This window comes from Protobothrops mucrosquamatus, unplaced genomic scaffold, assembly GCF_001527695.2.
Source record: "Protobothrops mucrosquamatus isolate PMUCROS unplaced genomic scaffold, P.Mucros_1.0 scaffold_185, whole genome shotgun sequence".
Taxonomy (NCBI): domain Eukaryota; kingdom Metazoa; phylum Chordata; class Lepidosauria; order Squamata; family Viperidae; genus Protobothrops; species Protobothrops mucrosquamatus.
Window position 1 is genome coordinate 1,600,873 of NW_015386261.1, and position 13,452 is coordinate 1,614,324.

Below are 13,452 nucleotides of genomic sequence, written 5' to 3' on the forward strand. Positions count from 1 at the left end.
GGAAGCGGTCCGGAAGTCCATCCTAAGGAGAGCATGATCTGACCATGACAAGGGCTCTATATTTATCTCCCCCATTTCCAGATCATTCTGCCACTGGCCAGAGACAAAAATTAGATCTAGTGTGTGTCCTCCCGTGTGAGTGGGGGCATGAACTAATTGGGTCAAGTCCATGGTCGTCATGGAGGCCATGAACTCCCGATTAAAAGTATTCCACCTAGCCTTAATTTAGTTTTATATGACTACCTATAATTATATTTATGGTGTGGTGTCATATTTATTTATCTCCTGTTATCAGAAGGATGAGTAATTTTAAATTGCAATTTTAAAAGATAGTTCTGTGAAAAAATGTTTTTGAATCTGTATTGTTTTCTTTTAAAAAGCAATGGTCACAACTAACTGTAGCATTAAATTACAGATTTTTTCAATCAGTTATTGATGCTTCTAGTAGAATCATGCTAAATTTTAAATTGGTCTGCCTCCTTGGTCTTCCCCCTCCTTAAGAAACCAACATTGGACCCAACTTGTCTGGATAATTTTCATCCAGTATCCCAGTTCCCATTCTAGAGTAGGTGGTGGAAAAGGTTGATGTGTTGCAGCTCCAGAAGTCCTGGATGAAACAGATTATCTGGACCCCTGTCAGTTGGGTTTCAGGCTGGGCTATGGCACAGAAATGACATTGGTCACACTTGTGAATAATCTCTGGCAAGAACGGAGTGGGTAGTGCATACATCCTTGCTCTCCTTGACCTCTCAGCAGTTTTCAATACCATGGAATCCTTTTTGGTTGACAACAGGATTTGGGGCTGGGTAGCATAGAATTGCATTGGTTTAGCTTTCTTCAAGGCAAGTCCCAACTGGTGTTAACATGGAGTGAAAGGTCCAGACTACGGCCACTTCTCTGTGGGGTGCCACAGGATTCAGTACTTTCTCCACTCCTTTTTTTAGCATCTGTATGAAACAACTGGGTGAGATCATATGACACCATGGGATTGCATATCATCTGTATGCTGTTGACATATAGCTTTATAGCTCCATCCCTGCTGGTCCAAGTGATGCTATGACTGCTCTTTCTCAATGCCTAGAGGCTGTAGAGGTCTGGATGGGGAAACAACAGGCTTCAGCTGAGCCCTGGCAAGACAAAGTGGCTATGAGTGTGGTTATTTATCATTAGTTCTGGATGGGGTTGCACTATTTCAGACAGACCTGATGTGCAACCTTGGGGTTCTCCTGAACCTGTGACTCCTGCTTGAAGAGTAAATGACATTTACGGTTAGAAGAGACTTTGCACAACTTTGTGTTGTGCCAGTTGAGTCCTTACCTACTGTAGATCATGAGGCCCTGCATATGGTCACTGCTGCCTTAGTCATTTTTCAGTTGGTTTATTGCATCATGCTCGACATGCAGAATGCAGCAGTGCACACAGTTATGGGAGCCCTGGGTGGCACATATAACACCATTGTTGTCCAAGCTGCATTAGTTACCAGTTGCTTTCAAGTCCAATTCAAGGTATTGGTTATTACCTTTAAAGTCCTATATAGCATGGATCTGAGGAGTATCTGAGGAGCCATCTCACCCCAGTGGGACTAGCCCATCCCATTTGTGCCAGTGGAAGAGGCCTGCTATGGATCCCATATGGTCAAGAATTCTGGCAGGTGAGGTTAAGGAGAAGAGCCTTTTCCACTATAGCCCTGTCCCTTTAGAACACTCTTTATTTATTTATTTATTTATTTATTAATTGCATTTATATCCCGCCCTTCTCCTTACGGACTCAGGGCGGCTGACAATTGAATAAAATACTAACATATATACTCTACATATATACTAACATATATACTACATATATACTAACATATATACTCTACCAGCTTTTTATATCCAAACTTATATTACAAGCTTTTTACGTCTCTTTTTTAAAAAAAAAAATCTCAAAAGCACTTTTAGTCCCCAAATTTCAAAGTTATATATGTGTATTGATTCCAAATTAATCTTGTAATTTTCTCTGTTTCCCCCCCAAGCAACTAATTCGCCGTTTTTCTTTTCCTGAGGGAATGGGGTGGAAATTTCCCTTCCCTCTCTCATCGGGGAGGATTCTTTGCTTTGGGTGGCTTTTTCCCAGGAAAAAGTCTTAAAAGTCATAAAGAGAGCATAGGGTTTCACCCATTTCCATCCACATTGCTCAAAAGCTGCTGGTTAATGCTTATTTTCTTCGGTTGTCGCCAGCTTCTGACTGGTCACACGAATGTAGCCAATCTTTTCCCTGCCAGTTTGGAGGGCTCCCGCGATCGAGGGTCTCCTCCTTTTCTGTCGCCTCTTTGGGGCAACTTTTGACCCTTTTTAGGGGCCCCAGCAGGGTGAAATTGAATGTGGAAGACGGAGCCCCATCTTCCTGCACCCATAATACTGCAACATTAAATTGGAAGTCCACACCATGTTTCTGATGACATCCTTTTATGTTTTGGAAAACCACTGTCATAGTTCGTAACCATCTCTTCTTTAAATTAAAAATATAAAGTAACTGGAGAACAGTTCAAATATGCAAATCTATCAAGATATTTTGAATGTTGAACCTTTTTCTGTAATTCACAGAGGAACTAACTCTGTGATCCAGCTTTATGCTATCAACAAATTTTATAAATATCCTTTTTATTTTATTTTCTAGGTCATTTATAAAGATATTAAAGAGTCCTGAACCCAGAACTAAACTCTTAGATAAGAAACCACAGACTTTCCTCTATGTGGGCACAAAGGACTTTGTGTTGCCTATGGTTGTTCAGTCAACTATGAATCCATCTGTTAATCCATACCACACTGATCCTATTTATCAAAAAGGAGGCTGTGATCTACTTATCAAATTTGTTACTAAAATCTAAGTACACTATATTCATAGAATTTCCTAGATCCACTAATTGTCTGGCATGATCTATGCTGGCTTTTGATAAACACTCTTCGAAGTGCTTGCAAACCCACAACTTATTTTTTCTAGAATGTTCCCAGGAATTGATATCAAGTTGATTGGTTATTCATTTTCAAGTTCCTCTTTTCCCCAATTTTTTTTAAATATCGTCACAATGTTGGCTCTTCTCCAATCTTCTGGCACTTCCCCTGTGCTTCAGTATTTCTCAAAGCATGGCTACTCACAGATGCTGGAAATTACATGCAACTCGATTAGTAAATTGAATTAGCAATTTATTTTTGGATGTGGTTCTTTACATAAATATATTCCCAATAGTATCTTGACTTTAGCAGCTTTCTAAAAAAAAATTACATGTACCACACACTAAAATGCACTGAGGTGATGCATTAAAAGCAATATGGAGACTTTTGAAATGAAACTTCTAATAAAAGCACAAGAGTCATTAAAAATTATCTCAAAAGAAGCCACAGATATCACTTACCAAGATCTTTGATGTTTGGAAGCACATTGTAGGTAAAGTTTTTATATGAAGCTATTTTCCCTTCAGGGGAAGCAATTCCCACATGTGATTCATAGATCCTCATACTTTTGGGTTTCTTAGGAATGGGATGTTTCCACTACACAAGAAAAAAAGTTTAAGAAGAAAAATATGAAGCTGTTAGTTTTATTAGGCAAGAATGGTCATGATGTTAAAATCTAAACCAGCACACTCAGTTTTATATAAACATAAGTTATGGAGTACATCATGTACATTTTGAAGTTGAAAAGAATCTTATTCCATTACTGACATCAATTTATTGTGCATAAATTCCTTTGTCCAAAGTTCCCATGAGACATAATTTAATCCAGGCACATCCACAGGAAAAGTTGCTGGTTTCAAAATTGTAGGTACTGCTAAGCAAAAGTCTGCCCCTTTTTACATGTTTGCAATACATATTAAAAAGGGGCACGTCTTTGATCATCTGGATGAAACTATTGCTGTAGATGCTCCTGCCTCTATCTGCGGCCAGGCAGACATCGCAAAGGCAAAATATACATTGACCACTTAGATTCCTAATGTTTTTTTTTTAAGGTCAGCAAATTGTTTGTGAATGATTTATTAAAATTCCTTTGGTCAGAACATTCATACTATCTCAATTTGACTACTGTACCATACAATTTGTAAGCAAACTTGTTTTCAAAAGTCACAAGAGATTAGATTTCATCATTAACTTGAAGATAGAGAACATCACACAGAATAGAGAGAATTCTCTTCCACAGTGTAGAATTATAATGGTATTATTTATCATTACTATTTTTGACATCAAATAATGTTTTTTTGAAAGTCCTAGGTTCCTGGGAAGACACTTTGAAAACTAGGGCATATTTTAAAGTTTATTGGTTCCTGTACTATTCATATTGGAAACATTATCCACTGAATGTTTTATATTGTCCTTTCCACTCCATTGCATCCCAGTCCTCAGTTCTCATCTTTCTTTCCTATCAATAAATGAAAGATTAATTTACTGAGCCTATCAGCAGGAATATTGTAGAAAGAACATCCAAAATTAATAACAAGTCTCTGGACTGCTAAACAAGTTGTAATTGCATGCATGTTGCATAAATCAGTATTGCTTATCATACAGAGCTAAATTGCTGAAATATGGAATGCTTTTTGAAATGTGAAAGTTCACAGAGTTTGTAAGATTAAAGGCTGACAGCAAATCACAGAAAGGCTTAAGTATATTTGACAATTTTTATTTGTTTTTTGAAAAGGACAAAAAACAGATACAGGTGCTCTGTGTACTGTTATAAATTTAATTTTGTAAAGAAAGAGTTTTCCTTTTATAGTCTATGTTACACTGCATATAAATAATGAATAAAATTATATTTAAAGTTCTTTGAATGGACTTTTGGAAATTTAGATTCTTCAGAATAATCACAGTAATAAAGCTCACTCACTTTAATATTCCCTATAGTTCTTCAGTTGACCTAAGTCCTTCAACAACATCTATCATCTTATGGGTGAAAGACTGAAACTGCATTTCAAATACAGGACTGTTACTGAGATACTATGTGCCTTCATTTATGAGGAAAAAGAAGTGACACCATCCCTATGGATTCATCAGATTAACTTTTCATACAGAATTAGATTTGCAATATGGCATGAAAACACTTCTTCCATTTTGATACAGGAATCACTACCATTTCTAAGTGGGTACCTTCTACCAGGCAATATACTGAAGCAAGTGAGCACTCATTAAAGCTGCCTTCAATTGAATTTAGTTCCTGGAAATGCTTTGACAACAGTATGGAAGTAATTTGCCATTACTTTCTTCTAGGGTTTTTAAAGAAAACAACCTACAGTCTGAATGTCTTCCATCTAGATCTGGCCAGCTTTAATTTTTGAGCACAAATTAAGATAACCTAAGGACTACCTTTGATTGATATACATATAAAATATCTTTAACAATTTGCAAAAATAAATGTGTGTGTTGGTATGTGTGTGTATATTATATTATATTAAGTATGTTAATAGGAAAGTGCACATAGTTTGCCCTTCTAATAAACAATATTCTACATGTAAAGAGTATAATTCTTTCTCCATGTAACTAAGAGAGTTTACAAGCTGTAAGAAAAAACATGTATAAAAATATCAAATTTAAAATTTATAAGAAATAAATCACAATTAATTTAGTAACTTACTTTATATGGAGTTGATGGCTCCCAGTGTATCCAATCATAATTCACATTGGTACCCTCACGAACTACGTATCTAGCCCAAGGAGAAATGCGATAAAGGATCTCTCCAGTTTTGGTTCTTATCACCAACTAAAAAATTCAATGCAGTGAGAAAGTATGGAAATTAAATTAGGATTGGAAGTATAAATGAGATGTAGCCGTGAATATAAACATCAGTCCCATATTTAAAGTACTCTTTTTCTCACTACTATAGTGTTTTACAGTTGAAAATATTTTTGATGCAGGTTATTCTACACTAAAATCAAGCCACACACACACAGTTCAGCATGAATGTAGTTACAGAGACTATTAATTAGAAAAAAATAGTTACACATTTTTATAGTCACTAACTTGCCTATTTGTTGTATGCATAAAAATGTCAAAGAAAAACTGAATGTATTATTAATAAAAGTCTCGATAACTTGACCCATACTGAATAAAAGTAATATAAAATATTGGTTATTTTTTACAACAGAAAAAAACTCAGCAAGTGTTGCAACTTTGCATAGCCTGTGTATCATTGAAATACCAGCTTAATGGGATATTATAAATTACAGAGATAGAGATAATAGTTTCTTATATAGGTTCCTTGTAAATAGCTAGCCTCCAATATTTGCATATTCATATTAAAGGTGTTCCACTCAAACAGTATTTAGCATGATGATAGCCTACGATGTCCAGTTGTATTTAACTCATTTACTGAAAAGTCACATTTGCCAACACTAGCTTGCAAATAGTTTCATACTAAGAATATGTCAGACACAGCATACAAATATATGAAACAATTAGTGATAAGAGTTCCTAAAAAATTCTCTCATTTTTTCATATTGTTTTCACTTATAATATGATCATTCTACACAGAATGTGGTATGTTGGGACATTCAGTGATTGGAAGCAGTTTTTTTCAGTGGCTGCCCAAACTCTATGGAACATTGTGGTCCTTAAGATCATGATTGTGCTTTGTTAACCACTGATACTTAACAGAATATACTAGTTCTATTCCATCAAGCATCATTTTATTCCACATATTCCATCAAGAAAGGTCTCTTTTGACATGCTTTGGGGAACATAAAGTGTTATATCATTGGGCTGTTGCTAATTTAAAAGGAAATGATTGTTTTACCAATTAATATGAAATAAATTAATGCTATCTCCATTGTTGTTGCTATTTAATAGATGTCTTTTTGCTTCAAAAGCTACTAAAAGTAGTAGCCTCTGACTGATTATTCATGTAAATTTTCTTTTGAATAACAAATGAAGGTCATTACCACAACTGATAAACAACTACGTTTCTCTATGCTCTCCTTCATACCAAGCTAAAAAGTTAGTTGCACAAGCTTTATTTTTAAACAATATCCTAATAATATTTGTATACATGTTGTATTTTTAACAGATCTCCGTTGACATATGACTAAAACTATTCATACTGCTCCAAGTGCAGTCTTACAATGGATTTATATAAAGACATTACTATAGTCACAGCTTTATTTTCAATTCCCAATGATTCCAAGCATCAAATTTGCTTGTTTATGGCAGTTGCAGTTGGTTGATATTTTCATCGAGTTATCCATCATGACTCCAAAATCATTTTTCTGATCAATCTCTTCCAGCTCAGATTTCACGGATATATATGTAAAGTTTGTAATTTTAGAGCCACTGAGATTCACATTGCAATTGTACTATTGGCAATAGCAAGGCTTATTCACTCACTTTCAAGATTGTATTAGAATTCTTCACAAAACCTTTCTGATTATCTTATGCTAAATAGTTTGATATCATCAGCTTACTTGGCCAATCTTCACCCATAAGAACAAGTAAATTATAACGCACAGTTTTCTGCAAGTTTTTGGAACAGTAGACTGTGCATATTTCTTCAATTTTTTTTTAAAAGGTCTATTTATTAATGTTTATCATTTTTAATGAACTGTCAACATATGAAAGCATATTTTTTCTTACACCACTATTACACAATTTCCATTAGCAGAAGAGCTGTTCCAGGCTCTGCCTAGCATGTTCAGAGCCAGTGAAATGAGCACCATTAAAACTTCTAAAATTAAGCAATATTTATTTATATTAATTGCCTTGTCAGTGTTAATTACATTGTCAGCATGTAGGATGCCCAGGTATTTGTAGTGATCGTCTTCATCCAGACTCCTAATGTTATTGGGCGTCTTGATTTCTGCAGTTTTCACACTTTTTATTTTATTTATTTATTAGATTTATGTGTTACCCATCTCATCTAGATGAAAGAGAGAAAAAGAACCATATAGTCCCCCTATTGAATGGTGATGGTAGCACATTTCTCCAGTCCAAACTCCATTGTAATATCTTGACTGTATATACGAACAGTGTTGAGCAGTGAATGCCAAATCTGTTGATTTATTTTTTCAGAAAATCCAGAAAATATCTCAGAAGAGAAGAAAAAGAACTTCTCTTTTTGTCCTGTAAACTATTGTCTGAATAACTCTTGAGTATTTATTTAATTATAAAGCTCTCTTTTCTGTCAGAGAATAAATGAGTACTGCTTTTGATAACACATTCTGCTGTGAACAGATATGTCAATGAATGAGAACATCTCATTGTTTCCTACGTGAATTTATTTTAGTCTTTTCAAACATTAAAATTATACCCTTGGTCAAATATTCTGTACTTTCAGTGGTAAATAGCTTTCAGTCTTTGCAACCTCTCAAACTCTTGTGTCATATGATACAAAAACAAAGGAAAGAAAAAAAAGTTAGCAGTAGGTGCTCCCATGTTCTTATGTCATGACAACATATCATCTGAATGCCACACTTTATTTTTTTAATCAGACATGATTATTTCATTAATTAGACTGTATTTTTTTTTAAAAAAACCTGTGATTAAAATATTGCTATTTATATAAAAGATAATTTCTTTGAATAACTATACACTTTGTGAGAAATTCTTTCTTGACTGAGTTCATATATATGGTTAAATAATGTTACTCTAGTAATACATGGATTTCACTAGGTGCCTACTGAAAACAAGATATATAGTTGCACCTTTAAAGCTGCATGTGAGAATTTCTCTTATGTAATATTGTGCAATTTCCACATGGTTAACAAAATCTTATTCTGAATACTAGTAATTTAAAAAGCTGGATAATTGCATTAATGACACCAATCTTTTTAAAGTCATCATAAATATTTACATAATTCCTTTACTGCTAATATTCAATATATATATTTACTAAAGATTAGTTTTTGTTGCTGGTTGATTAGTGTTTCTTAAATGTTAATGAAAAAAGAGAGATATACTAAAATGATAGATAGATAGATAGATAGATAGATAGATAGATAGATAGATAGATAGATAGATAGATAGATAGATAGATAGATAGATAGATAGATAGATAGATAGATTAGACAGACAGACAGACAGACAGACAAAGAGTTTGTATCAAGTAACAAAGTCTTGTCTCTGAAAGAAGTCATGCCTTGATTTTCCAAAAGAGGGAGATGTAACTCTATTCATAAAAATAAATGGAAGCTTTCCATTTCAAAAAAAGCATATGAAATATATTCTAGTGAATTATTAAAAACCAGTATCTTCTCTCATTTTACTTCTGCATTAAATGTCAGTTTATGTATCATTACTGGTATATCCATTGAAAACACAAATCCAATCCTATAGTCTCACCTAGGCCACGTTAACCAAAATGAAAACTCTATTCAGAAATATAAAAAGCAAAATGCATATGAATATATATGACTAATATGAGATATATCAATCATCATTGGCAATAATTAGCAGTGACACAAATTTCAGTTTCTAATAGCTTTTAAAGACAAGGGGTAGGTAACAGGCTGTCCACCACTATTATCCTCCAAAGATTTCAGAACTATCTTTCCTCTTTTTTTCTATTCCTGCATTCAGAAACTGGCAAACCATGAAAAAAGATAGTTCTATTTTTTCTCAACAAGACTGAAAAAAGAAATGGACAAATTCCATGCACATAAATAGGAACATTTCCTGTCCCTGTCTGCTGTTTAGAGCATAATGAGCTAGAGCTTATTTGGGAAAATTTTGCATTGTATTTAATGAGTAAAAACAAACGGTTTTTGCTTCCAGTGTGGCCATTACACTTTTTGAATCATACAATGTAGAAACTAGAAGAGATCTTGAAGATAATTTGTCCAACTCTGTGCCTAATTCATGAATGCATCATATCTCCAACATATAACCATCCAGTCTCTGTTTAAATTCCCATAGTAAAGGATGGAGGCTTTCTCCCACCCAAAACTGTTCCACTACTGAGCAATCTTAATGGTTAAGACATTTTTTATGAAGTACAATGAAATTTATTTTGTCATTTCAAGCCATTGCTAAATACCCTGCCTTCTGGAAAACCTCTGAACAATTTTGTCCATCTTCTACTTGATGGTCTTTCAAATACTTGAATACAAGCTACCATATTTACACAAGTGTTTCAATCCAGGCCTCTTATCTTCTTTGTTACTCCCCTCTAGACATACTCCTGTTTGTCAGTGCCCTTCTTAAAATATAGTGCTATATACTGGGTGCAATACTTTGTGCCTGGTCTGACTAATAGAAATTATGGTCACTATTATATATGCTGTTCAAAGTCACTTGATTGTGAGAAAGGCAGCTATATAAATATGAATGAATGATTGAATTGTGAACCAATACCACACTGGAAGTCAACATGACCTGACACTTGTTATGGCTTGTCTGAGTTTTCCACAGTAGAAAACTGATGGTTGAACCACGCTCCGTGAATTTCACTAGCAGTACTCCTTTGGCATCTTCACATTTGGTGGGATTTTCTATGGCACCATTTCCGGTGTGGTGTTGGTTCATGATAATGCTCACCCGCACACTGCTAGACGCACTCAAGAACTTTTGAAACAGTTCTATTGGGGATGTTTTTGATCACCTCCCCCCATAGCCCAGATTTAGCGCTGAGCAACCACTACTAAGGAATTTCAAACCTTGTAAGACGTTATGACAAGTGCCTCAATGTGAATGGCGATTATGTCGAAAAGTAATGTAATGTTGTAGTTTTCTAATGTGTATAATAAAAGTTCTGTATCTGTGAGTGTCTGTCATTGATAACTAAACGGAGGTTTATTTCCGAATTGCCCTCATATAATTATTTTGTTCATTATACAGTAATTTATAGTAATTTTGTTTTATATTATTTTGATAGCAATCCATGGAGGTGAAGAAAATGGGTTTGCAGGTCTTATTTTCACTTTGAAATATTAAGTGGTACATAACTGAACACTAGAAAACTTCAATTATGAAATTTGACAATAAACATTGATACAACAATGAAGTATCTTTTTGAAACACACACCTTCAGTTTGGATCCATGAGAAACAGGGCGAAACCCATCTGGTCCAGGTGGAATGAACAATTCCCATTTCCCAAAATCCATTTTCTTGTATGGATGGGAAAATGGATTCCAGTTATCTATAATAATTTAAAAAGAATTAAATAGTAAATATTCATTAAATTGCACAGTTCATATATAAAAACAGGAACAGACAAGTTGACAATGCTTTTTTTTCTGTACAACTCATTACTCTGGGACCTTTCTGCATATATGAGGAATTATTTTAATATTTGCAGTGCAGTTCCAAAGCAATACAAGAGTTAAATTTAATTTTAAGCTAAAAGTTAAATTATGAAAAAAATGAAATAATACAATCCACAATTCCCTAAATAGTTATTTGGGAAATAAAGAATTTTTGACATTAAATCTTCATATCCTTTCCACATTTTCTATTCTGCCTCTTGGAGATTCTCTGAAGACCTTGTGTTTCAATTAAAAATCTTTCAGTTTTTAGATAACTTTTGGACCCTAGTTTTGCTGAATGTGTAATTCATCCATCATGTAGCCTGGCAATTAAGGAAGAAAAAGTACCGGTAGGTGCAATGAGTCTACATAAAATAATTACAATTGATGTCCCAACTCCGACAGCTTTTGATTCAAAAAAAAGCTCAAGTGATTTAATCATTTTTAGTATGTCAAGGATATAAATGCATAAATAAATAAAATAAGCTGCTTGATTAATCTTCTAACTATTTGACAAATGACAGCTTATTAGTGTCAAAAGGAGGTTCCTATGTTTAAATCCTCTGACTCCAGGAATTATAGGAACCACTCCAGGAACTGTGACATCTTAGGAAAAACATGTTATTCTACTATCCCTACAATCATTATATTTTTCAAGAAATTAAAGTGATTGATGTTAAATTCTATATTTAGTTAATAAGAAAATATGTGTAAAAAGTAATTTTCTTTAAGCTTTTCAAGCAGCTACAATGTCAATACCATCTCTTTATTAGCTTTTGATTACCAATTGCCTCATATTTATGATTTACTAAACTTTTAACAGTGTTAATTGTCCAACTGCAATACTGTGAAAGCTCTCTTAATACTATGAGTATCTCTGGGGTAGAGAGCAAAAATACAGTTAGAAGCATTGTAGTTGAGGGCATAAATGTACATAGACTTTTGTTTGAAAACGTGTCCTGTTGCTAAATGAGAACAAACATAACTTGCGGCAAATATAAAGTAGATTATATGATGCAACAAGGAATATGGACTTAAAAATCAGTAAATCAAAGCCCAATGTAATTATGATATAAGGAAAATGAAGTTATTCCCAAAGATACATAAATAGCTCCCATTTAGCAGATGAACTAGGCGGCTTGCTTCATTTTTTCATTCTCTCCAGCAAGTTAAACAAATGGATCTTATAGTTGGACAAAAGATGAAGAGAGTTCTGGCAGAGTACCGTTTACAGAATTGCTGATCAACCCTCATATCGGCCAACCTTAATAATGATCTGTAGATCTATAAAAAAACTGTAGTTCAAAAGCTGGAGCCCTTTTTGGCATGCTTTCCCAATTCTTGGTTAAGAAGCCTACAATCTCATCAAATCATGAGATGGATGATGGATGGATGAGTCTGTATATCTTATCTATATCCTTTTTATTATATTGAATAATTGAATAATTACATTGTATTTCAATATTATATTGAAATCTGAATACATTATATTGCTTCAATACAATCATATTGTACAAGTATTAATTAACATTATTGATGTTCTATTGTTTAAATCAGGGTCCCCAACCCCCGGTCCATGGACTGGCACCAGGCTGTGGCATGCCAGCAACTGGGCCATGCAAACAAGCGAAGCCCCATCCGTGGGATGCAGGCAGCACACGAAACCATGCCCACTCTGGTCCATGGAAAAATCTTTTTCCATAGAACTGGTCCCTGGCACCCAAAAGGTTGTGGGCCTCTGGTTTATATAACGTAGAGTATTAGAAATACAGGAAAGAGAAAGAAATATTGTATCAGATTAATTACAATTTGTTGTTCTTTTGATGCTTGGGGCTACACTAGTCCCTGCCTCTTTCTTGACAAGATTTCAGAAGTGGTCTGCCATTGACAGTTTCTTCCTAGGGTTGAAAGACTGACTAGTCCAAGGTGCCTAACCTTAGAACAAAGTGTTTCCCAGTTTCTAGCCTGACGCCTTAACCACTATACCGAACTAATTCTATCTTAACCACTGTACCAAACTAACTCTATCTTAATCTATGTTTCTATGCTATATGTGGTACAATATGAAAAAGTGAAGTAACTTTATGCTTTGGCCTCTTCATACTCTGCCACATATAGCAGCTGATATATATAGCATAGAGCAGGAGTCCCCAACCTTGGCAACTTTATACTCCATGGCATAGAGTATAACATTAAAAAGAAACTGTAGCAGATTACATAAAATTATTTGTTGCACAATAAAAGGTTTTAATCTT

At 34.3% G+C, this 13,452-nt stretch overlaps 1 protein-coding gene across 1 annotated transcript in view; it reads right to left on the reverse strand.

The window, feature by feature from the left end:
- GBE1 (1,4-alpha-glucan branching enzyme 1) overlaps positions 1-13,452 on the reverse strand; it is a 118,721-nt gene that overhangs the window by 62,732 nt on the left and 42,537 nt on the right. The window contains exons 3-5 of the mRNA XM_015824125.1: positions 10,976-11,091; positions 5,599-5,724; positions 3,395-3,530 (exon numbers count right to left, since the gene is read on the reverse strand). Of these exons, the coding sequence (XP_015679611.1) occupies positions 3,395-3,530; positions 5,599-5,724; positions 10,976-11,091 (378 nt within the window). The remainder of the gene's footprint in view (positions 1-3,394; positions 3,531-5,598; positions 5,725-10,975; positions 11,092-13,452) is intronic.